Source organism: Nannospalax galili, unplaced genomic scaffold (assembly GCF_000622305.1).
Source record: "Nannospalax galili isolate Female #2095 unplaced genomic scaffold, S.galili_v1.0 scaffold205, whole genome shotgun sequence".
NCBI classification, from domain to species: Eukaryota; Metazoa; Chordata; class Mammalia; order Rodentia; family Spalacidae; genus Nannospalax; species Nannospalax galili.
This window is the reverse complement of record NW_008353921.1, coordinates 1053907-1079275: the sequence shown is the minus strand read 5'-3', so window position 1 is coordinate 1079275 and position 25369 is coordinate 1053907. Positions and strand designations below refer to the sequence as shown.

General features: G+C 39.9%; 1 protein-coding gene across 6 annotated transcripts in view; it reads left to right on the top strand.

Annotated features, from left to right (window-relative positions):
• Ptprt (protein tyrosine phosphatase receptor type T) overlaps nucleotides 1-25369 on the top strand; it is a 1217152-nt gene that overhangs the window by 949932 nt on the left and 241851 nt on the right. For all 6 annotated transcript variants that reach the window (XM_029554985.1, XM_029554983.1, XM_029554981.1 and 3 more), the window contains one exon: nucleotides 18258-18531. In XM_029554985.1, the coding sequence (XP_029410845.1) occupies nucleotides 18258-18531 (274 nt within the window). The remainder of the gene's footprint in view (nucleotides 1-18257; nucleotides 18532-25369) is intronic.

Sequence of the window (25369 nt, the reverse complement as noted above, 5' to 3'; positions counted from 1 at the left end):
TTCAAGATACAAGATAAGGATGTGTGTGTGTGTGTGTGTCTGTGTGTGTGTGTATCCCATTTACTAAAAATCTCTTGTGAGTTTCTTTAATTACATTTTATTATCTTGGTCTACCAGCTAATTATCACATCATCTGTGAATAATGATAATTTTGTGTCCTCTTATTCCAGCTGAAATAGCTCTTATTTTTGGTTTCTGTTTCATTGCTCTTGGTAGAACATCTGAACAGTGCTACCGAATAATGTTAATAGTTGACCTTTTTCTCTGCCTTCCCACCTAAATCACGAGGCCTCCAGCAAATTTCTCTTTTGTGCAGTGTTAGTTATAGAATTGAAACAATATTTTTAAAACATAATAAGGAAAAGTGTTTCTATCCTGCAGTTTATCTTTGTCACTCATTTAAAGTCAGAAATGGTTATTTAATTTTATTAAATGCCTTTTGGCATCTATTCATGTGATCATATTAGTTTTCAACTTGGATTTATGTGCTATTTTCTGAGATTTTATATTACTAAATCTATCATGTATACCTGGGGTACAAATGACCCGCTTATAGGGAGCCAAGTTAATAGAGCAATGGAGAAAGGAGCTACAATTTTGAATATCTTCCCTCTTTTTCTGTCTTACATGATTGTTTATATAGCATGGGAATTATCAGTTCCTGGAAGATTGAAAGAACTCATTGGAAAAGCCATCTGGCTCTAGTATTGTTTATTCTAATTTCTTTTTATAGAATGCTTAATTAATTTTGTCGTTTTGTTTAATAACAAAGCATTTTCGGATGCCAAAAACAGGTTTAGTCCCACCCCATAAGCATTAAACCTCATTGTTTTCATTGTAATAATTTTACTAAGAAGTATGAAATGATTGTTTAGATTTCCTATTTGATAAGGTATTTCTTTGTAAAGTTCTAATTTTCCCTAGTTGGAGGTTTTAGTTTGCCATTTTGTTTTAATAAGTTCCAGTTCTACCTCATTTTATGGAGAATATACTCAATGTTTTTAGTTATTCAGATGACACATTAATTTCTATGTGTGCCACTTATTTTATCCTCCATATCAACTTCAGTCTTACAAATATCATTGCTTCCTTCCCTGCTGTATTTTAAAGAATAGCATCTTATAATTTGTTTTGTTTCTTTTTCTTGCGTTCAGACTGCACATAGGCATACCTATCACTTATATTTTGTGGGTTGTTATAGTCTGCTTTAAAAGAATTTTCTTAGCCAAGTTTGGTGGCAAAAGTCTCTAACCCCAACCCTTGGGAGGTAGAGGCAGGAGGAAAAGCAGTTCAAAACAGGCTTGGGTACATGAGACTGTCTCAAAAAAAAATGGAGTTGGAGTACTAGAGAGAGAACTCATTCAGTGAAAGTATTTTCCCCACACATATGAGGACCTGACTTCAACCTCCAGCACTCACATAAAACATCCAGGTATGGCAGCAGCACCAGTGGAGAGGAAGTAGAGACAGGGGATCCCTAGAACTTGCTGGCCAACCAGTCTAGCTGTCTAGTTGAATCAGTAAACTCCCATCTCAAAGAGTAAGGTAGAGAGTTATTGAATTGGCCTATAGCCTCTCCGTGTATATACACAGGTGAGTGTCTGTACACACACACACACACACGCACACACACACATGAACATATTTGCACATTCATTTACCCTACAAGATTTGTTTCCACTCAAGATTATCTTCACCTTTGATTGCAAACCTATAGAATGTTCTGAGAACCACATATATGGATGTCAGTAGACATACATATAACCTTCCTTTGGCAACCCAAAGGAAGGTATGATCAGTTTGCTTTATTTACTTTCTTTCATCTCTCATGTGCTTGTTGAAGCATTTAAGTGCTAAGTTGTAGCAATCATGGGGCTTGAAAGCATTCAGTTTGTATGCTCTTAAGGGAGAGGGAAGTCTCTTGCACACTCATGATACAGCCATCACACTCAGGAAAGTTTAACTTTTATGTAACTCTAGCATCTAATTCTATAGCTCACATCCACAGTTACTTCTATTAATTGTCCTTTAAAATTTTTTAAATTTTAATCTGGGACTCAATCATGGATTACACATGGTATTTTGTTGACATGGGCATCCTGATACTTTTCAATAAATAAAATATGCTCAATTAGAACATAATGTGATTTCTCACATGTGATGAGGTCAGAAGTTTGGTGTATTTAAAAAATAATAATTATAAAAATCCCCCCAACTTATTTATTGATACATTTTTTCTCTTTTCTACTGATTGGCAGTGTTTGTTTCTATACATAAAACACACTCTCTCTCTCTCTCTCTCTCTCTCTCTCTCTCTCTCTCTCTGTCACAGATATACTCTATCTCATTTAACTCATATTACAGTACACATGGTTTGATTATTGTAACTTCATCATATGTTTTCGGCAGCAGCAATGGTTTTACACCCTCGTTTGTTTAGAAGAAAAGTTATGAACTATATTTACTATTTTAAAGAAGCAAATCTTATTAGAATTACTAAATTAAGCTTATCATGTTCCCAGATACCACCTTTCTGCCGTATTTTATCAGTTTGCTTTTTCCCAAGGAAAGCAACGCATCAATTTGGATGAATCAGCATCTTTATGGTATGTGATATTTTATCCAACACCGGTATTTCTTTGCATTTATTCATCTCTAGTTCAGCACAGTTATTTAACGCCCACTCTGCCAAGCCCAGGCTAGGGGGATGGAGAAATTATTTTTTTCTAATGCCCGTGTTGTACGGTTCTCATTTGTGTTATCCTCAGCTGTTTTTAAAGGACTCCATTCTAAAAGAATTTTCCTATCCTGTCCACTAGACTATTTTCCATGATATACAGTTCATTTATCTCCACCTTACATCCAGCTACCTTTTTGGGGTTCTTTTTATTAATTTTAGAAGTCTTTCTGCAGATTCCCTTCACTATATTAGGTCACAGTCATATTATCCACAAATGATGATGAATTGCTTTCCTTCTTAAGATGTATATCTTCATTTTGAGTCTTGCTGCATTGGTCGGGATTATCCCATTTTAAATGCAAGCAAAGTGATTTGCTCAGTACATCAGACAGAGAGTAAGAGGAGGAGCTGAAACTAAAAGTTCCACCTTGATTTATAGTTCAGAGCCTTTTTAGAACAGGTCACCAAATCAAGTACCTGAAGATCACCTAGCAGTTCCCATATCTAGGTTGCATTTTTTCCCCAAAATGAAGTTGGCATTTGCTATGTTTACAGTGCTCTTTAAAAAGGATTTAACCTCTTATGAATGTGAGATGGTGATGGGAAATGATAGGACGCGAATTTAAGTAGGAAATTGTAATAAGATAGGTGGTGGGTTGGGCTTGTTCCGTAAAAAACAACAGTCAAGTAAAGTTTTGTTGGCAGGAAGGGAGGAGCAAGCCTTTGGGGAGCTGCACATTTTCAAAGGAAGGGAACATTCAACGGCCTTGATATGGGAGTGTGTGGGATCCAAGAAACAGTGGAGACCAGTGCACCTGGAGAAGAACTGAAAGAGTGAAGTCAGAGTTCTTAACTGCGGGCCTTGTAGACAGTGAGGAAGTGTCGCCTTTCACAGTAAGTAAGGTGGGAGCCAGAAAAGTTTCAGGGGCAGCTGGCGGGAAGATGGGTAGCCTGTTGAATGTCACATTTCTAAAGCGTCACTCCAGCCACTGTTTTGGAAGCAAATTGCTGGGGCACAAATGGAAACAGGGAGGTCAGTGGAATGTAATTGCAGTAGTCTAGTCAAGATATACTGAGGGTTGGTGCAGCGGAGCGGCCGGGATGAGGAGAGATGGCCAGAATTTGGATATATCAAATGGGAGCCCACGGGGGTTGCATAGGGAGTGGATGAGGTGTTATAGAAAAGGAGCTGTGATTGAAGGAAACTACACGAGGGCAAAGGCCAAGCCTTCCATGTTTCAATTTAGAGTATGTACATTGTACATTTAGTAAAAGCTTGTCATGCATCTTCTAAGTATGGGGGAGGAGGAAAGGAATTGCTGGCATCATCTGAAAATCCAGAAAACTTACTTCAAGTCTTAGGTTAAATTGTCACCGCTCCTTTTCACAAAATACTTTTCTTCCTTTAAATTTATATAGAAAACCCACTTTTATTAAATTTATCAAGTGTAGTTCAATCATAGGCAAATGGTCCAAATGAGCACAAGCCAACTCTCTGTTGTCTGATTCAGTAGCATTGTAATCACGCACGTACCAGTGGCAAATGGCTCCAGCCAACTCTATGGAATGCCTTCTAGAATGAGCTTTCTAGAACCACTATCTCACTTAGTCTTCTCAGAGCACAGTGGGCTCCTCCATTTTCAGAATCCTTCCCTAGCAAGGGTTTCTCTTTCCTCACTTCATCAGCCTGTGGACAGTTAATATCTATCTCACCCATAAGGGATCTGATTCTCCAGTACCAGATTACACCTCAGTTTGTACCTGATATACAATACCTAATCAATAAATATCTGATGAATAAATGTACTAAAGGACAGACAGATGGAGCTAAGTCAGAGACCAAGAGCAGGTGTTCCCCATGGTCAGATAGTCCCCTAGTTTCCTAGTGTCCTCTGAGCACTGTTTTGACTAGACAAATGGTGAATAAAACCCAGTATTTCCAGAGCCTTAAAATAAAGATTGGCTAACTAAGACATATCATTGTAAATTTCAGCTCCATAGGTCCAAGTGACCTTTAATGTAGGAAATGAAATAGCAAAGATAGATTCTCTTGGGGATTACAGAACTCACGGTTGTTTCTTAGCCCATCTTGTCCAATAACACAAATCATTTATCATAGCAATTTTGTATTAAAATTTGTGCGTGGTTGAAGGCTACAGCATAGACTTTGAAGGGGGAAAGACCATCTGAGGTTATCCAGTCCATTTCACTCATTTCTTTAGCAGCTTTATGGAAGTCTAGTTTATACACCGTAAAATCCATCCGTTTTAAATATACAATTCAGTGACTTACAGGAAATGAGCAGAATCCTGCAATCATCACCCCAGTACCATGTAAGAATATTTCTGTCACACCATAAAACTCCCTTGTATCCATATGCAGTTGACTCCTATCCCTAACTCCAGTCTAAAACAATCACTAGTCTGATTTCTGTACCTATTACTTTGCCTTTTCTTGGCATTTCCTATGAATAAAATTATCCAATATGCATCTTTTGCATCTGGTTTTACTTTAGTATAATGCTTCTGAGCTTCATTTGTGTAGAACATAGTAGTACTTTGGTGGTGTGGTTGTTACTGTTGAATACTACTGCATCATAAGGATGTACTGAACCACAGACCACCCGTCCACTGACTAGCTGGTGAATACTTAGATTGCTTTATGGTTCAGTGTTACTATGAACAGATGTATGCTTCTTCCTGTTTGTATATGTCTCCATTACTCATGGATAGAGTCCTAGGAATGGGTAACTGGTAGTTCAATATTGACTTTTAAAGAACGACCAAGCTATCTTCCCAAAGTGTCTGCACCATGCGTCATGGATCCAGCTTTGCCATTCTTGACAGCACTTGTGTCTGTCTTTTGAATGATAGCCATTCCAGTACATGGATGAAGCGGTTTATTGTTGTTATTTTAATTTACATCTCCTTATATGATTAATGATATTGACTATCTTTTCATTAAATTATGAATCATTTGCATTTCAAGTATTTTTTTCATTTTTCAGTTGGGTTGTCTGTATTTTTATAGACTTGTAATGGGTCATTACATGTGTTGGACATAAGTCATTATACATATGAGTTGGAAGTGTTTTCTCTTAGAATATGACTTGTGCTTTGATTTGCTGAATAGTAATTTTGGATTCCAGCTTTTAACATAATCTAATAATATTAATATCAGTTTATATTTCCCCCACTAATAGATCATTTTGGTGTTATATTTATACATGTTTTTCCCAGTCCAAAATCATGAAGATTTTCTGTTTCTGCCTAGAAGTTTTATTATATTAGTATATCCATTTAGGTTTCTAATCCATTTTTCTGTTAGTTCTTGTGGACAGTGTAAATTTAAATTTAGATTTTTGCAAGTGGATATTCAATTGCCTGAGCCTCATTTGCTGAAAAAGCTATCTTATTACTGTTGAATTGTCTTTGTCAGGAATCAATTGATCTCAATGTGGAATTTATTTCAGAAATTTCAATTCTCTTTCATTGATCTCTGTCTGTCCTTCTGCTAGCATATAATGGTATTGATTTTCATAATTTATAAAATCAGGAATTGTAAGTCATGCATCAGTGTTCTCATTTTTAAAACTTGCTCTGTCTGTTATAGGCCCTTTCTTATAGATTTTCGGTCCGCTTACTAGATTTTCAAAGTCTTTGATTCTCCTTGTGTTACTCAGTTTTCTATTTCTGTGACAAAACACCTCTGAGGTAAACAGCCTAAGAGAGAAAAGGTTTATTGTGACAATTACAGAGGCTTCAGTATGTGGTCACTTGGCTCCATTGCTTCTGAGCCTCTGGTGAAACAGACCATCATAGCAGGACCACATCACATAGCACGGGGGCAAAAAGCAGGGAATGCGAAAGAAGGGCTGGGGACAAGACAGGCCCCTCCAGGAAGCACCCTCATTGACCTACCTACTTCCAGTAGACCTTACCTCCTGAAGTTCTCATCACCTCCAAATAATACCATCATCTTATGAATCTATCAATGGACTAGACCATTGATAAGATCAGAGACCCTATGATCCAGTCACCTTTCAACCCTCACCTCTGAACACTGTTGCACTGGGCACCATACTTTCAAAACATGAGCCTTTAGGGGATATTCCAAATCTGAACCATGAAAATCTAATAGGGATTGCATTAAAACTACATTTGGAGAGATTTACATTCGTAACAATATTGACTATTCCAATGCACAAAATAGAATCTCTTTCCATTTATTTATATCTTCTCTCACTTCTTACTTTTCATTGTGTGTTTCATTTGTTTTGTTAAATGTATTTCCAAGAATTGTTTGTGATGTTATTGTGAGTAGAAATGTTTGCTTAATTTCATTTTCAAATTGCTTTTCTCTAATGATGAAATTATAATTTATTTTATATAGTTCCATTGAATGCTATGATTTTGTTGAAGTCATTTATTAGTTCTAGTTGGTGTGTGAGTGCGTATAAAATCTTCAGGAGTTTCTCCATTTGGGATCATATCATTTGCAAATAAAGCCTTTTACGCCCTGCTTTCCATAATTGGTACTACTACTTAATTAATCTAGCTACCAGTTAATTTTGTCCTAGTCTACTAACCAGAATCCCCAACACAACATCCCTCAGACATCCTTATCTTAATACTGATTTTAGAAGAAAAGCATTCAGCCTTCTGCCCTTGGATATGCTCTAGATGGCATTTTTCAGGAGGGGAAAGTTTTTTTCATCATTGTGTTCCTTTCTACAGTATTTTTATCATAAATATGTATTATATTTTTCATTTTTCCTAACTCTGTTGAGATGATTATGAGTTTCTGACCTTTATTCTACTAATGTACTATATTGTGTTCATTAAATTTTTAATGAATTGGCATTCCTGGTATAAATCTCATTTAGCCATAATATATCATACAATTAATATGTTGTTAGATTCTTTTCACTAGTGTTTGGTTAGGTATTCATCAGCAATAAGACTGTCATTTTTCCTATTGTAATATTTCTCTGGTTTTGATATCAGGGCTTCATTATGAATTGGAATGCTTGATTGCCAACTTGATCTGACTGAGAGTGTCCATGAGATGAGTAAAGCATACTTCTAGGTGTGTTTGTGGTCATGTTTCCAGGAAGGATTAACTAAGAGAGGAAGCCCTGCTCTGAGTGTGGGTGGCATCACCCATAGGCTGGGAGCCTGGGTGGAATCAAATGGAGGAAAGGAGAAAGTCAGCCACCTCAGGCGCTCTCTCCCTCTCTCTCTCTCTCTCTCTCTCTCTCTCTCTCCCCCCCCTCTCTCCCTCCCTCCCTCCCTCCCTCTCTCTGTCCCTCTCATATTTGTCATTATGATGTGAGCTGCTCTGTTCCCCCAAGCCCTCCCAGCTAAATCTTTCTCTCTCTCTCTCCCTCTTCCTTCCCTCCCTCTCCCCTTCCTGCCCTGGGGTGAGCAACTCTGTTCCTCTATGCCCCCTTTGCATATGTAGCCTCACCTCAGGCCCAAAATAATGGGATCAAGTAACTATGAACTGAAGAAAGTATGATCAGCAAACAAATGAAAACCTTTCCTCCTTTAAAGTGTTTCTCTAAGGTATTTGTCACAGCAGTGAAAAATTATCGATCCATGTACTTTTATCTTTCCACTTAAAGGAAATACTTTGCACCTTCTCTTTGACATATCCAAGTTTCTATTACTAAGTAAATGCTGACTCCTTGAACAGACACATTTCTACACTGTGGTGGTTTATCTGACAACTGAAGTGACGGCCTATTGCAACAGTGGGTAACATATACACTGTGGACACACTAGACAAAGAGCTCATTCAAGTCCTGGGTGGGGCAAATTTCAATCATGCTATTTAGAATGCTGCACAATTCAAAACTTATGGATTATTTTTTGGATTTTTCCATTTGATATTTTCAGACTTCAGTTGAGTGAAAACATGGGTAAGACAAACTACTGTGTGTAAAAACTAACAAAGCTGACTGACTGTAAGATGAATGTTTATAAAGAAAAACTTTCCACTATTGATTTTCAGTATTAAGTCAGAGGTTATTCATGTAGATGAAAAGAATGCTAAGATCCTCCAACAGTTCATTGATAATTGTGTAACAGTACTTGGATAAGAGGAATCCATTTCCCCTCTCTTTTACTTTCCAACTTATAAAATATTATTGTATTTTCTCAACAAAAATAATCATTTTAAAAACCAAAGTGTTTGGTGGGATAAGATAAAGATTGTAGCTTTACATTGTGACAGAAAGCAGTTGAGCCCATGGTTAACAATGAAGCTTCTGGGTTGGAAAGATGGCTCAGCAGGGGAGAGCACTGGCTACTCTTGCTGAAGACCCATGTTCAGTTCCCAGCACCCACAAAGCACTAGCAGCAGTCCATTCCTCCAGTTTTAGGGAATCCAATGTCTTCTGGCCTCTGCAGTTTTGCACTCAAGGAGAGCACTTACACACATGCAGGCAAAACACTCATACACATAAAATAAAAATAAATGGATTTTTGTTTTGAAAGAATGAGGCTTCTGGGGCTGGAGAGGTGGCTCAGCCATTAAGAGTGCTAGCTGCTCTTATAGAAGATGGGGTTTTAATTCCCAGCACTCACATGGTGGCTAACAAATGTCTGTAACTCTAGTTCCAGGGGATCCGACACCCTCTTCCAACCTCCACAGGCATTACACAACACAGGTCCACTTACATACATGCAGGCAATACACTCACACACATAAAAATAATAAATAAAGAATAAGGCTTCTGGAGTCAGACTGACAGTGTTCAAATCTTAGCTCAAGCACCTTGATTTTATCAAATGGAGATAATCATATCTTCCTATGAAAGCCAAATAAAATAATAGATGGCATGCACATAGAGTGGCTTTAGTAAGTGCTCCATAAATACCCTCTGGTAGGCGAAGCCATCATTTGTAGACACTGTAGTGAGAGCCGGAAAAGAATGTTGACAGAGACCTATGGGCACAGAGGAAGAAGAAACCCACTCTCATTTCCCTGTTAAAAGAGGTGTGTCAGAAAGAGAGACATTTGATCTGGGTCTTTCTTGATTGGATGAATAGTTCCCAACATGAGGAAGAAGGAAATAAGTACTGAGACTAGATAGAGATACCGTGGTGAAGGCTATGAGGGGCAACATGTGGTGGTGCTCTCCCATAAGCTCAGTACTGAGGAGCTGAGGCTGAAGGATTGTGAGTTTGAAGCCACCCTGGGGTAATTAGTGAGGTTCTAGCAAAGAAAGAAGAGAGGGAGGGAGGGAGGAGGACAGGCAGGAGAGGAGGGGAGCAGAGTTAAGGGGAAAGGAAGATGGAAGGGAAGGAGGGAAGGAAGAACCAATTTTTAAAATACTTTCTAAATTTAAATTTTATTTCTAATTTTTTGTAAATGTATTTCTTCTGTTCGTTTGTATTATTTTTAGACAGGGCCTTGTGTTGCCTAGGCTGGTCTCAAACTTGACATGTAGCCAAGTCCTTTTTTGAACTTATCCTCCTGCCTCAGCCTCCCAAGTGTAGAAGTGCAGCTGTAAGTCACCATTAATTTACTTCTTAACAAATGCTTGTGAGCAAGTTTTATGTTTATTGGGATATTAATAGTGGTTACATCGACAGCAGGATGTAAGAATGCTCAAAGGGGATGCAGCTATTGGGTATGCAAGGGTAAATGCTGGAATCACCTGGCTTGTGGCTTCAGAGGTATGTACTGGAAGCATTTTTAAATCTTTGAATGAAAACAAGCTATTGATGCTGGGTGAAGACTCCTTCCTAGAGATTCTGATTCATTTGGTCAGGTGTGGGGCTGGGGAATAACGGTTTTAACCCCCACCCTAGGTGATGATAATGTGAAAACATAGGCAAGGAGCTACTGAGCTGGACCAGCCTCACTAAAAGGCTGAGATGACATTGCCTGGCCCCCACTTGAAGCCTTGGTGGTGGAGAAGCCACACTGATTGATGATGCACCTCTGTTGTATGGAGCTGGAAGCAAAAATTGAACAACACTTTGTCAAAATAGCACTCTGACCTTACACCAATGTTATAGACATTCAGATGCCTAGACCTACTCACCTCCTTAGATTCCTTAGATTCCAAAACTCAGGAAACAGGAATTGCTAAAGGAAATGGTTTTAATTCTATTTGACCAGACCAGGGCCAGAAAGAAACTAATAATACCATGACTGTAGCCATCTTACAGTTTACAGAAAACCATTAGAAAAAGACCAGAAGGTATGTAGCTATAACTGGGAGAAAGGTTAGCCAACCCTATCCTGGGGGAAGATGACTCGGCCCCAGCTTGTCTCCACTGTCTCCCTTCTCTTTTATAGACACAGATTTTTATTCAATGTCCAAGCCTGAAGTGGACATTCTGTCTTAAAGAGCCCTCATTTTCAAAAGACAAATGCATGTGACAATTTTTAGTTCTTTATACAGGGGACCATTCCTTTGACAAACTTAGGGTAGAAGACTTTTGTTCCTTTTCTTTGGAGGTCCACTCCAAGCTCTTGACTCCTGCATGCTTGTTAAATGCACTAATTTTGCAAATGAAAAAAAGGTGATAATCTAGGATCTGAGGAAATAATTCAAATGATAAAATGCTAGCTGGGGAGCTGGAGAGATGGCTCAGTGGTTAAGAGCACAGACTGCTCTCACAGAGGACCTGGGTTTGATTCCCAATACCCCCATGGTGACTAATAACTATCCATAACTCCAGTTCCAGGGATCTGATGCCTTCTTCTGACCTCTGCAGGCATTGTACGACACGGATGCACTTACACATATGCAGGCAATACACTCATACGCATAAAATAAAAATAATAAAATACTAAAAATGCCAGTGAGGAAAGCCAGCTGTGTGCTGGGTTTGGATCCCCAGCACCCAGCCTGGAATGGTGTCATCAGCCTGTAACCCAAGTTCTGGGCAGGCAGAGCTATGTAGATTCTAGGGGCTTGCTGGCCAGCCAGTCTGTCTGAATAGGGTGAGTCCCAGGTTCAAGGAGAGACCCTATCTCAAAAAATAAGGTGGAGTAAAGATTAACAAAGACACCTGATGTAGAATTCTGACCTCTATACATGCCTACGTACATACATGAACACATACATGTGCATCACACACACACACACACATACACACACACACTTGTAAAGAGAACTACAAGTGTCTCCTCTTAAAATTTAGTGGTGTACACATGTAATCCCAACATCCCAGAACTTGGGAGGTAGATGTAAAAGAATCATGAGTTCAAAGTCATCCTCAGCTACATAGTGAGTTTGAGGCAAGCCTGAACTCTATAAGATCCTCCTAAGAAAGGTGGAGAGGGAAGGAAGGGGGGAGAGAGAATAAAAAAAACTTTAGAATACCACCTCTGTCCTACCATCATTCCAGCCTGTTCTCTTAGCATGGGGTACCGTTTCACCATTATGCCATGTCAACTTGTTTAAAAGTGCCATGTAGAACATTGCAGAAGAAGGGGTGGAAAGATTGTAAGAGCCAGAGGGACAAGACACCTGCCACCTGCTCTTAGTTAATGCATTCTAGACATGATAGGAAAGCTACAACAATGGAATCTTTATAGTATGGTAGTCTAGCAAGATCTGCATAATGACAAAGCCAGTTAATTATGTTAAGGTAGACAGAGGAAATTCCACGGGGTCCCACCTCAATAGAAAGAGTTACAGGCAATCAGTAGATGCTGAGGGAAGGAGAATCAGTTTTCACCAGGGAAAAACTCTGTAACAGGTTTTTCCAGGTGAGCAGCCCTAAACACAAGTGCACACAAGCACAACTAAGTGGATTCATATATATATATATATATATGTATGTGTGTATATGTAACAAATGCATTATGTAATGTATATATGTAATAATAAAGAAGAGGACAAGAAATTGTGAGAGTGGGGGAAGGTATGGGAGGAGTTGGGGGGGGACTGGAAAGGGTGGAAATAATGCAAATATACTCATGTATGAAACTCTCTAAAAAGCAAAATAAATTAATGGTGATAGTCATAATTGAAAAAAAAGTACCCTGTAGAGGACACAAATGGCCTTTGCAAACCTGGCATGTCCCCTTTTGCCGTGTGCCATTCCCCGACTGCTGTGTGTGTGGATGCCCTGGTCCTGAGGTGTTGCCTGCTTCACAGCACTGCCATTGGGCTCCTAGAGGCTCCTTGTGTGGCCCACATAAGGAGTTAGGAAGCCTGAGAAAGCTCATAGCCGATAAGTGGTTGCTGCTGGAGGTTCAGAAGCCCTTGGCTTGAGGTCTGGGGGCATTGACCCATGACCGGGATCTCAGGATTTCATGTGATATTGTGCACTTGAATGGCTCCCTCCCCTTTTCTCTCCTGCTTCCCTCATTTACTGGTTTCTCTTGGAAACATTTCCTTAATACATAATTTGACTTGGAGTCTGTTGCTGGAATATAAGCTAACACATGCCTCTTTCTGGGAGAACATGGACTCAAATGTGCACCTGCCTGGAGCTGGGCAATCTTCACCTGGGAACTGCAGCCTACACTCCATCTGCCAGCTGAACCAACATTCCAAATGGGCAGTGCTCCTGTCTCCAGGCATCTGCCCTAGATACTAAAAAGGCGGTACCAGAGTTTTTAATGGCAAAAAGGTGATTGTGTCTTGTCAGAGGAATTTTGTCTGAGACATGTCAGCATCTAAACCGCTAGCATTTGTATCAGAGGGAGGAGGATGAGTGAAAGAGACATTGTCTAAAGCCTATGGAGGAATCCTTATAGATTCTACTCCTACTGGTGTCTAAGAAAACCATCCTCTGGACACCAAGGGTTTTGGAACCTGGGACCAGGGTGTTCTTGCCTCAGATGGTAAGAGACACTGAAACTGAAAGCACACACTCTTGCTAACTGTGTGGCAACTACCTGATAGTAAACAAGACGGAGTGGGGGGCACAGTATGGGCTTCAGGGTCCTCTACAAGGTGAGACCCTCAGGGAAGTTATACAAAGAAAAGATCACAAATATCCATCTTCTCATTGGGGTAAATAGAGAAATTGACATAATCGCGAAATGTTGGACTAAATGCATCATGAAGTTATTCTTTTCCTACACCACCAAGATTTTCATACTAAATGTCCTTACTCCACAAACAATTCTGAATGGTTTATTGCAACCACTTCTGGGCTAGAGATATGACTTTGAGAATATTCTTTTCATTTAGGTATGAGCTTATCACTGCCAGACAATTGAAAATAACATGCTCTTTGATACATATATTTTCAAGAGAATGAGAATAAAGTTACTCTGGGAAACAAAAATAATATTCAGCAGTTAAGAGCACTGGCTGTTCTTGCAGAGGACCCAAGTTCAATTCCCAGCATCCACATGGTAGTCAACAACCATTCATAACTCCAGTTCCAGGGTGTCTGATACCCTCTTCTGACAGCCACAGGCATTGTATGACATGGCTTGCACTTACATACATGCAGGAAATACACTCATACACATAACATTAAAAAATAAAATGTCAGAAAACTAATACCCAGTTTCATTTTTCTTTCCACTGTCACTTCCCAGTGCATCTTCTTCAGGAAACAGAAACTCATACAAGTCACTGTGCTGGACCTTGTTCCTTGGTTTTTGATAGGGGCTGAATCCAATGACGAACAGATTCATCCAACGAAAAGGCTTATGACTGTCTGGTTCCAACTGCAAATTTGTCTGAATGGACAAGCTGCAGATGCAGTGGGGCCTGCAGGAATTGCTGAGTTTGCTTCTGCACAATGATCCCAATCATATCTGAACCATATGTCAACTACACAGCTTAACCTCCAGAATAGCCTTATTTTTTTTCCTCTTTGTGATTTCATATAAGGCTGGTTACAAAGTAAGCAGTTTAGGCCACAACTTAAAAAGCAGCTCAGGTGGTTCTTTGTATATTGTCTTGGTTTGTGGGAAAAGAACAAAGAAAAAGAGAAAGACTACTACACTGTGAAGAAAGCACGAGCTGCTGCTGCACTTTCATCTCTTCAACCTGATTGTCAACTCAACCAAACTTAACAGCCTGGTTAGAGATGATGAGGCCAAGCTATGCAGATACTGTGCTTTTTCCATGGTTCTTGACAGCATTCAAATGCTCATAGTTCATCAGGGACCTGTCTTCTTAGCTGTCCACATCTGCATACTCCCATGCCAGTCATGGGCAGCACATGAAGCCAGCCTTGGGACCTTCTTCATCCAGCCCCTTGCAGCAGAGCCAAAGATAATAGAAGTGATTCTAGGAGTGAGCCCCAGATTTTGGGCATCTCCCAACGCTTTGGGGTCTAGTTGATTAATCAATGATGATCAAGGAATTCAAAGTAGGATGAAAAGGTTGGTTGAGAAACTGAGACAAAGGTCTTATATGGGCATTATTAACAGACGGTGAAGACAGGGTCTTAGGATTGAGCAGTACCCCACAGCTCTTCCCAAAACCTAAAATTAGGGATGAGCCTATTGACTCCTGGTCAGGAATATATGAAGCCTGGATAGGATGCATAGGTGCATTTTCCTAAATCCGATGCACAATATTTTTAGTCTAGCTGGCGAGCTGAAGAGGCTGGCTGTCACTTCTTTGCTTTTTCCTTCCTCTTTCTCTTCCCTCGATTGTCAAGAGTTCCTTAAATAAAGGACCTTCAGTTAATCCTGTTACTATTAGCACTTTAACGGATAAAAAAAATTACATAAAGCTGTTGTTACATAAAGATCTATGTGGATCCTGATAATTGATTGCACACATCCCTCTAGTCCTTCTTGTGACTTCTGAGTTGGGGTCTTAAGTGTTTGTGCTACTTGGCAATAACTGAGTTTAGCTGTAACAATAAACATGAGGAATTTTCATTTGAGAAAGACCCAAGAGGAACTGAGCTGAAATCATAGTTTAAACATTGGCTGGCTTCAGCTGGCTTTATGGGCATAGATGGCTCTCATACATTCACATGGACTGTTTGAAACACACAACATGCTCATGTTATCCACACACACTTTTTTCTTAAAAATATTTTATTTTTATGTGTTTGAGTGTATTGCCTGCATGTATATAAGTGCACCTGCACCTGTGTCATATAATGCCTGCAGAGGTCAGAAGAGGGTATTGGATTCCCTTGAAACTGGAGTTACAAACAGTTGTTCGTCACTATATGGGTGCTTGGAATCGAACCTGGGTCCTCTGCAAGAGCAGCCAGTGCTCTTAACCACTGAGCCATCTCTCTAGCTCCCCTGGACACTTCTTAGCAGCTCGAAGACTCAGCCATATCCATCTGGATATTAATGTCTTATTAATTAATTAGTAATTTGTGCATATATGCTTGATGTGTGATGTGAGGGAGGTGCCACAATACATGTATGGAGGCCAAAGGACAACTCTGTGAAGTTGGTTCCCTCCTTTCACCTTTACATTGGCTCCAGCGCTCAACTCAGGTTGCCAGGCAACAATGTCCTTTACCTGCCGAACCATCTCACCAGCCCTGGATATTACCTTTATTTGGGGTGAGAGGCTCACCTGCTGCATTTCCTTTTTTGGACACTGAGATGTTCAACTGCAGCATGTGCTCCTTATAACACTGGCCACATTCACTCCCCTGTCACTCACGTGTGTCACATGCACTCTGGGCTATTAGGCTCTCCTTCAAAGGTGGGCAAAATGCAACAGGTATGTTCACTTCCACCCAAATGTCACACTCATCCAGATGTGCCATGCACTCACATGAATTCTTATTTACATGAATGACCTTCCCTGTGTTTAGGGACAATCAAGGTACCCTTGCTACATCAAAGATTCCACATGTTCTTGGGAGGAGTCCTTTAAAGCCTGTTTTTAACTTAATGAAATAGTCCTGAGCTTTGGTGTCTTATCCAAATTTTGCTTCTTAATCCAGTGTCTTTGGATGGATAATCCAGTCAAATACAGGAGCCTGTGCCATTTCTGTTTTCATAAAGCATGTGGTAATTCACTATGTAATTTTTAATGATAGGTTTGGAGGCACTTTTACAACCACCTCATTAATTTACTTAACTCCTTTTTAGTTTTTTGGATGCTCTTTGGGTAATTTGTCTTCTATCATGTATCCCAGAGTACAATAAGTTCTTCTAAAAGGCATTTGTTCAAGAGAAGAGTACACTGAACATTCAAAGGGATGGAGAATTTTATCCAATTCACAAATTTACAAGTGACTTTTACAAAGAGAATCTATATACTTCGCTTATGGTTGATATTAAATAAAGATGCAGTTATCTCTAAGCACAGCCAGCCCCTCCTCACATTGTTCTAAATTGAGAGAATGGTACGAAATCACTAGATAGAAGCTCTGGGACTCTCTGTTTACCTTGATTAAAGTTTCTTCATCCAATCAGATTTGGCTTCATGCTTGGTTTTAGCCCAAATTCGGTCTATTAGTTTGAATAAGCATTTATTGATCATTTGCTTGGTGTCAGACATGCTCCTGAGCTGTGGTGTCTCTCTCTCTCTCTCTCTCTCTCTCTCTCTCTCTCTCTCTCTCTGTGTGTGTGTGTGTGTGTATACACACACATGCACACATATTGAGAGAATGATTCAGAGGTAACTTAGCCACCACTTTCACTTTCGTAGGACACAGTTGATCAGGCAAGGCACTGGTCTCATCTTACGCTACTGAAAATCAACAACCAACCAACCAGATAATGATTAATGATCTGGGAATAACTCATGCTAGGCAGACCTGAACAGACTTCAAGTAAAAGATTGGGTTTTATAGAAAGGCTTTATAGGCAGAAGTAGCCAGGATGAAAGAATATTTCAGGTAGAGGAAGCACAAGCTGGTAATGGTATAGGGCAGTCCAGAGGAAGTTCATTAATACCATGAGATCTGGAGTGATTGAAGCGAGCAGTGCCTCAAGAGAAGATCCGCTGATGTTGTGCAGTCCAAAGAATGTTTATGTAAGAACTTGAAGTCGGGAGCCTTTGGAATGAGTGTGGTATCACGAGACAATTGTCTGAAAGGAAAGCTGGAAGCCAAACACATCAGACTTCCACTGCCAGGATGAGAAGTTTAGATTGTATAATTTGTACAAAAGAAAAGGTGTGGAAGAGTTTGAAGTGAGATGGTGTTGTATGATCAGAAGCTCAGTGGATGGAATGATCAAATGGTGGTCAAAAAGACCAGCCGAGTCCCAGTGAGAGGCAGAAAGTGTATCATTGATGGTGGGGAGAAGTAGAGGGGCAGGGCAGGTGCAACACTGCAGAAGTCAGAGCCATGAGGCTTGTTGATTAAAGGTGAAGAGTGAGAAAAAGAACGAGACTAGAGTCAGATCTGGGCACCTGTCAGTTGGTGGTATCCTTCACAAAGGAAAGTCAACTAGAAGGAGGGCCAGCGGGTTTATAGGAATTGGAGCTGAGATGAATTTTGGATGTGTCTTGTATGAACTAGCATTGGGCTCTCTGCATGGAGATTGGTTTCTACAAAGCAGTGGGTTTGAAAATATGAAAGTGTAGTAAGGGTTTTTTGTACTCAGAATTGATGTTTCCACACAGTGAGAGTTGTGACAACACCCAAAATACTAGTGAGTCCATCCATCCAGAGTGACTCATCAGTCTCTCCTCTTTCTTGTCCAGTGTTTACCAGCTGGTTGTCAAGGAGGAGCGACTTCAGAAGTCCCGGAGAGCAGCTGACATCATCGAATGCTTCTCAGTACCTGTGAGTTACCGGAATGCCTCCAGCCTTGATTCTTTACACTACTTTGCTGCCGAGTTGAAGCCCTCCAACCTGCCTGTCACCCAGCCCTTTACAGTAGGAGACAACAAGACGTATAATGGCTATTGGAATCCTCCTCTCTCCCCTCTGAAAAGCTACAGCATCTACTTCCAGGCACTCAGCAAAGCAAATGGAGTAAGTACAGAGACCATTGCTTACCTCACTTGGATGTTCCCCTTCTCAAGTGAGAGCACAATGAGACTTTAGAGCAGAATTCACAGCCCAAGGCCCATGGGCCAAGTCCAGCTCCATGCCTTTTGGGGTTTAGGGATAAGATTGATTTTTGTTTGTGTGTTTTAGTATAACTACGCCTCTTCATTTGCATATTGTTGATAGTTAATGCTTAGCAGTAAAGTTGGGGAATTCCCACAGATACTGACTACCCCATAAGGCCTAAAGCATTCATATGGCTTCTAATGGAAAACGTTTGTCAACACTTGTATTAGAGTATGGAGAAGGTGCTTCTTTGGGGCAAATCACATGTCCTGAATTCTGATTGCTTTTTTGTAGTGCTACCAATTACCAGTGTGTAGTCTGGATGCATAAGGAATATGTGAAACTCCTCCCCATCACTACCATGACTCACATTAAAAATAGTTTTTTTTCTTAAAAACAAGGTAACTATTTTTGTGTGAAGTTTCCCCTTGGTCCAGCAGCAGGGCCAGTCTTAACATCATACAGTCACAAGGCTGGACAATATCTTAAAGGCTGCCCATCACCTTTTCATCCATCCCCACTCACCCTTCACCCAATAGTGCTTCAATCAGTATTACCACATTGCAGTAAAATGATATTAGTGCTTGTTTTTTAATATCTGCAATGCCAGAGAACTGGCTTTGCTGACTTGGGGTGGTAGTGTGGGAATTGTGGCTCTAAGAAAGCTTTGTAGTGTAGTTATCTAAGTATCTCTTCGATGGTCACTTCTGCCCAGTATTCTTGTTTTATACTTTTTTGAGAGTTTGTAGAACAAATGCTGTCACTTTAAGGTTGCTGGTTTTTTCCCCCATTGCATAAGATCATTACTATCTTCTACTTCCTTGCTCTTAAAGCACACCCATCTGGTCTTCTTTTCTGCCAGTGCTTGTTATAGTATAAGCTAGTATTTTCCTTCCAGGGTGGTTTTGTGGACATACTTCAGGCTTTCATAATTTGTTCAGCAAACATATAATGACCTCTATCATTTGCAAATCCCCGTGGTTTATATTATGGTTAGTATGCACCCTCCAAGAGCTTACAGACATGGGAGGAAGTCTGGCATCTGCTGTGTCATGCAATGTATCCGCAGAAGTGAGACACTCACTGAAAAACAAGGACTGAAACCAAAGTATGATTTGGTGAAGTGTGTAGAGAACAGCCTGGGTAGGCTCTGGGTGGTCAAGATAGATTAGTCTGTCAGTGACATTCATTGCCTGGGAAAAAAAATGAGGTTGAAGAGCTAATTAACATTTAAAATATCCACATGCCCATTTAAATTCCACTTTGATATTTTACTTTTGCATTTATTACTGGTTCAGGCAACACTCCTTACTGAGAATATAAAGCTACAAAGGGAAGCTGCCAGACTGCCTTCCACCTGTCCATCTGGTTCTCCCTCTGCATGTAACACTGATGTACTGGGCAGGGAGACATAAAGATGGACCAAAGCATCTGAGGGCCATCTTGGTTTTAGATCTTTACAGATCATGCTGGCCTGCGTAGTGCTTTAGCACCAACTCCCAGATAAAGCATGGCTTTCTCTGCTCTCAGTACATAGGAAGGGATATGGTTATGCTTCCATGCAGATAATGATGAAAGAGGGCCCTTCGCTCCACTCTCTCCTTGGCACATTCCCACACAGATACTACTCCTAAACCTAGCAATAGACCAGTACTACAGAACTAAAGACAAATTGTCCCAAATACTTTTCTACCCCAAGTATGAATGGCTCTCAATGGGATGACGTGACACAGGGCATCTGGTGGACGGTTTTCTCCTCAGACACTACATTATAGCCCCTCTCTTCAAAACAGCATTTTCACACTTAGAGAAAAGAAATCAGGTACTCAAGCTGCTTTATCTTAAAGGTGGTTCCAAGATAAACAAAGCCTTTGAATTATTTATGCTTCTCATCATGTTTCCTCACATTGTTCAACTACAGCTCCAAGCAATGACACACAAGCAGGAGAAGGATTGGATACACACTTATGCAAAGTTCTCTTGGGAAGGGGGTGGCCTCACACAAACAGAGAAAGGAAGCAATTAGATGTGGGAAGGGGCTCACTATGCTTTCAATCACTGTCTTTAATATTAAGTCTTTTCTGAAAAAATCTGAATGAAGAGGTCATAGGAGCAGACTATCCATTCCTACGCTAACAAACATTTACCTGGCTCCTCTCTGCTCCTGTATATCATAGAGATCAGGAGACAGTACAGCCCGACTGGTGTGGCTTTGGAGAGTGAACAGCCACAAACGCCTAACAGCCAAGCTCATTGTTTTTGTGTAGATACATCAGGAAGATTGCTCGGTATACAGAGCTACCCTCCACAGCCTGCGTCTCATAAATCATTCAAAGAGCAATTGGCCAAGCAATGAATCAAAACAAAGAAACCAAGAATAGAGAAGTATGGAATGAAAAGATCCAGAGTGAGCATCAGACTAATGAGACAATGCATTAATGCTAAATACTTGTCTGAACACTTTAGAAAACAGAAGGTTAATGTGAAAAATAATTGCTTAAAGAGAAGATGCATAACGTAAAAATTAACAACTGTGATTTAGGTCTATAATTCATGTTTGTGTCAGCAAAAACTTAGAACATGTTGGAAGACCACAATACATCAACAAAAATCTGCTAATTTTCTCATAAAGAATAAATAGTGACTCTTTTAACCTAAATACTGAGAATTTTTAAGCATCATATATGAGGTCTTTTTATCTACCATAGGAAATCCAAAAGTTAATCTACAGAGAAAACAAAAGGAACTATTAAGGAACTTGAAAACCTGCAACTGTGATACCAGACAAAAGTATTAGATTTGATGATGAAAAATAGAGTGTTTTCCCTTCATAAAAGGGAAAAAGAGCTTGAGTAAAGTAAAAGCCAGAACTGAAGGAAACCCTGTATCATTACAATGTTAAAAGCAAAGGATGAAAAAATAAAATAAAATAAAGCCAAGGATGAGTTGGAATTTCTTACCCACTCCCCCATTTTTGTTTGCTTTGAGTTTGCATAGGACATACGCACGCTGCAACCATTGCTGTGAGTTCAAAAACTGCAAAATTTTAATAAAAATGTTTAAAGAAGGAAAGGATGGGACTGGAGAGATGTCTCAGCCGTAAGAGCACTGGCTGCTCTTGCAGAGGACCTGGGTCCAATTCCCAACACCAACATGGTGGTTAACAACTGTCTATAACTCAAGTTCCAGGAGAATTTGGCGCCCTCCTCTGACCTCTGCCAACACTGAATGACACAGGTACACTTATATGCATGGAGGCAATACACACATACACATAAAATTTAAAAATAAATAAAATATTTTTAAAAAGAAATAATGAGTCGGTCCTATGAAACTAAAGCAACTTAAAGATGGGAAAATATTCATTTGCTGTAGGATGGTTATGAGTTAGGTTGAATAATTTACTATCAGCCATTTTTGCTCATCTGTACTCCATCTACAAGTTTTGCTCAGGACAAGGCAAGAGAACTTAGGACCAGGAATCTTCATTCTTTGGGTATTAGGATAATTTGTCAGCCTTGCAGAGTGATTGTGAATTCAGCCTTTACAATCAGACTGACTGCATTCAAAACCCTGGTGGCTGTGTGACTTTAATTAAGCTATTAAAACATTAGATATTTAGATACGTTTGATTAGTTAAAATAACATCTATCAAGAACACACTGTGTCAAAAAGATAAAACATATTCTGGAAATACAGCAGTGAGGCAAAGCTCTACTCATACAATGTTCGTATTCTAGTGGGGGAAAGATCAAAATTAAGTAAGTGAAATAACTTGTCCAATGATTAATTACTAGTTTTAGTGGTGTGAAGTCACTCATTAAATGTTGACTATTGTGTGAGGATAAAGGCAGTTTTATAGTGATCTGTGAATGTGGGTGTATTTTTCCCAGCCCCATGCATGCCAGAGAGAATTTAAGCAAGGTGTGCATTATAAGATGTTCAGGGTCCTTGTAGGCATTTTCATGAAGTCTGAGTTGTTCAAGGGTACTTATGTTGAAATCTTGTCTGATTAGTGGTCTTGTTTTTACTCCTCTACACTTCCTTGCAGATTATAAGGCAGAACCAGATGTGATGGCACTGTCCTCGGTGCTGAACTGTTGGTACCAGCCTTTCTTTCAAATGAGGCCATATTGTACTGATTTGTTTGGGATACAGCTGTAGTATGTATTGCACTTTAGAGTTAGAGGGAGGTGAAGTGTCATCTAATTTATACCAGAAGAAGAATTTTAAAAGAACTATCCAATAAAGCGTTTTCAGCAGGGCATCCGCTTGATTACCACAATTCTCTGGGGTGAAAGGTAGTTGATTCCTTCATGGAGCAGGAAAAATTATTAGAACTTTTTTCCTTATGTAAAGCCACAGTTTCCCCCTTACATCTCATCTCCTGGCCACTTTTATTGGTTTGAAAAATCAAATCTTTCCCGTCAACCTTTCAAGGAAGATAGTGGGTAATACCAACTACCACCCTATAATAGACATATAATAGACAATAATCACTTGATGAATGAATGAATACAGTTTGAACTATTTCTGTGGGCTGTGAGTCTCAAGTTCTTCCTTTATAAATTGAAATAATAATAGAAACTTCACAGAGTCATTTAATGAAATTCCTAAGGAAAAAAGATCTTGAATATTAAAAGGCATTCAAGGGCTGGAGAGTTGGCTCAGTGGTTAAGGGCACTGACTGCTCTTGCAGAGGACCTGGGTTTGATTCCCAGCACCCACATGGCAACAAACTGTCCTTAACGCCAGTTCCAGGGGAACCCGAAGCCCTCTTCTGACCTCTGCTGGCATTGCACGACACAGGTGCACTCACATACATGCAGGAAATACATTCGCACACATAAAATAAAAATAATAAATAAAATATATTTTTAAAGGCATTCAAATGCATGTCACTAAAGTATGAATTCTGCTTGTTGTAGAATGAGAGTTGTGTTTCTAAGCCATTCCACCATAGACAGATGAACTCTAAAGAGACCTTCTTTCCATTACGGTAGTAAGACGTTCCACCCAGATGTCTCATTTCCCAAGCTCCAGGCTCCTGGACAGCCTTGATTTCCTCCAGATCCTCCAAATGATACCCGTGGTAGCTGTCTCAGTTATAAACAGCGGGTGGGTGCAGTTTTGCATTGTTCCTTTCCCCTTTTCTCAGAACGAGGTCTGCCGAATCTACTGTTCTCTGCATCCCCACCACCATTAGCTATGACTGTGAAGTTGAAAGGACCATAATTAACAGTTGGCTGCAAAACAAATGTGGCAAATTCATGCAAATATCCATCAGAAGCCACGTTGTGTTGGGCAATGCTGTTCTGCACGTTCTGTTTACTTAGAGTGAAAACCCTTTCCCAGGCGTATCCTTTTCATCATGGAGGGGTACATTTAACCTGGATGATGCCTCTGCCAAATGCTCAGCTAATAAGAGAAGTGGGAAACAGAGGAGTGATTGCTTTCTTTTTCTTCCTCTTTCGGCTCTTGAACTCAATTGCCTCTTGAGAGCAGTTGGAAGCCAGATGCTATGTTGAATGGATCACCATGTTTGCAGTATAATCACATAATAATAGTTGGGATCATCTAGGTAGGGCTGGGTTAGGGGAAAATTCTATGCTTCTGGATGAATTGGAAGAAATTATATTCAGTTGTACTCAAGCACTGTGAAAAGAATGTTCACATGTGGATGGGTTTTGTGAGGCGTGGTGGGCTGGAAAGCACTGAGAGATGAACATCAGACATACTTGGCTTTGAATTATGGCTGTTTTCAAGTATCTCAGGAGATAGTGTGACTAATGATCTATATCTCAAAACTTTGGTGGAGAGGAAGTGAGGCAATGTGTATTTAAAGCATCTTGTAGCTTCACAGTTGTAGTGTTTGTTCTTTTCCCTTCTGCTGCTTTCCCTCCTGAAGAAGGGGTAGGAAGAGCATCATTCTAGTGTATCTCAGTCTGTCCAGCAGCCTTCTCATGGAAGCACATGTCTTCTTGACTCTGAAGAACTCGGGACTCTTGCCTACATCAAGTTATTGATTGCCCAGACTCATACATGATTAGACTTTTTCTTCCTAATTTAACTTCCCATATATGGTTTCAAGCCTGATATCCATCCCTATTGAATCCTTTGACATGAGTGTTATTTTTTCTCTTCAACTTCATTTTCTGATTCTTTTTTTAGTGATTATCCAAATGGTATATATAGCATCTCAGATGATCCATAGATTGAGGATATGTGAGAAACTCAAGTTCAAATAGGTTGGAGTTAAGACCACACAGATCATCACATGGCAATCTGATTATTAGACACTCCATCATGGAGCCTATAAATAAACTCCTATGTTAGTCAAGATAAATGAATAATTTTATAATATCAAACAACAAAATCCCAGGGAATTACCAGAAAAAAATTTATTTTCATTTTCTGCTCCTTATCCAAAATGGGTCAACAGGGGGCTCCATAGTGTGGCTTAGCAGTTAAGAGCATTTGCTGTTTTGCAGAAGACCCGGTTCAGTTCCCAGCACCTACATGGTGGCTAACAACCATCCATAACTCCAGTTCCAGGGTATCTGACACCCTCTTCTAGCCTCTATGGGCACTGTATTCACATGCTGCATGTACATATGTGCAAGCCAAACACCTATAACAAAAAATAAATATACATTGTAATGTGTCAGCAGAAGGGATCTGCTTATCATAGTCACTCAGAGATCTCAGGCTGATGGACAGCCCATATAATCAATGGAAGCACCAAGTCAGAGAAACA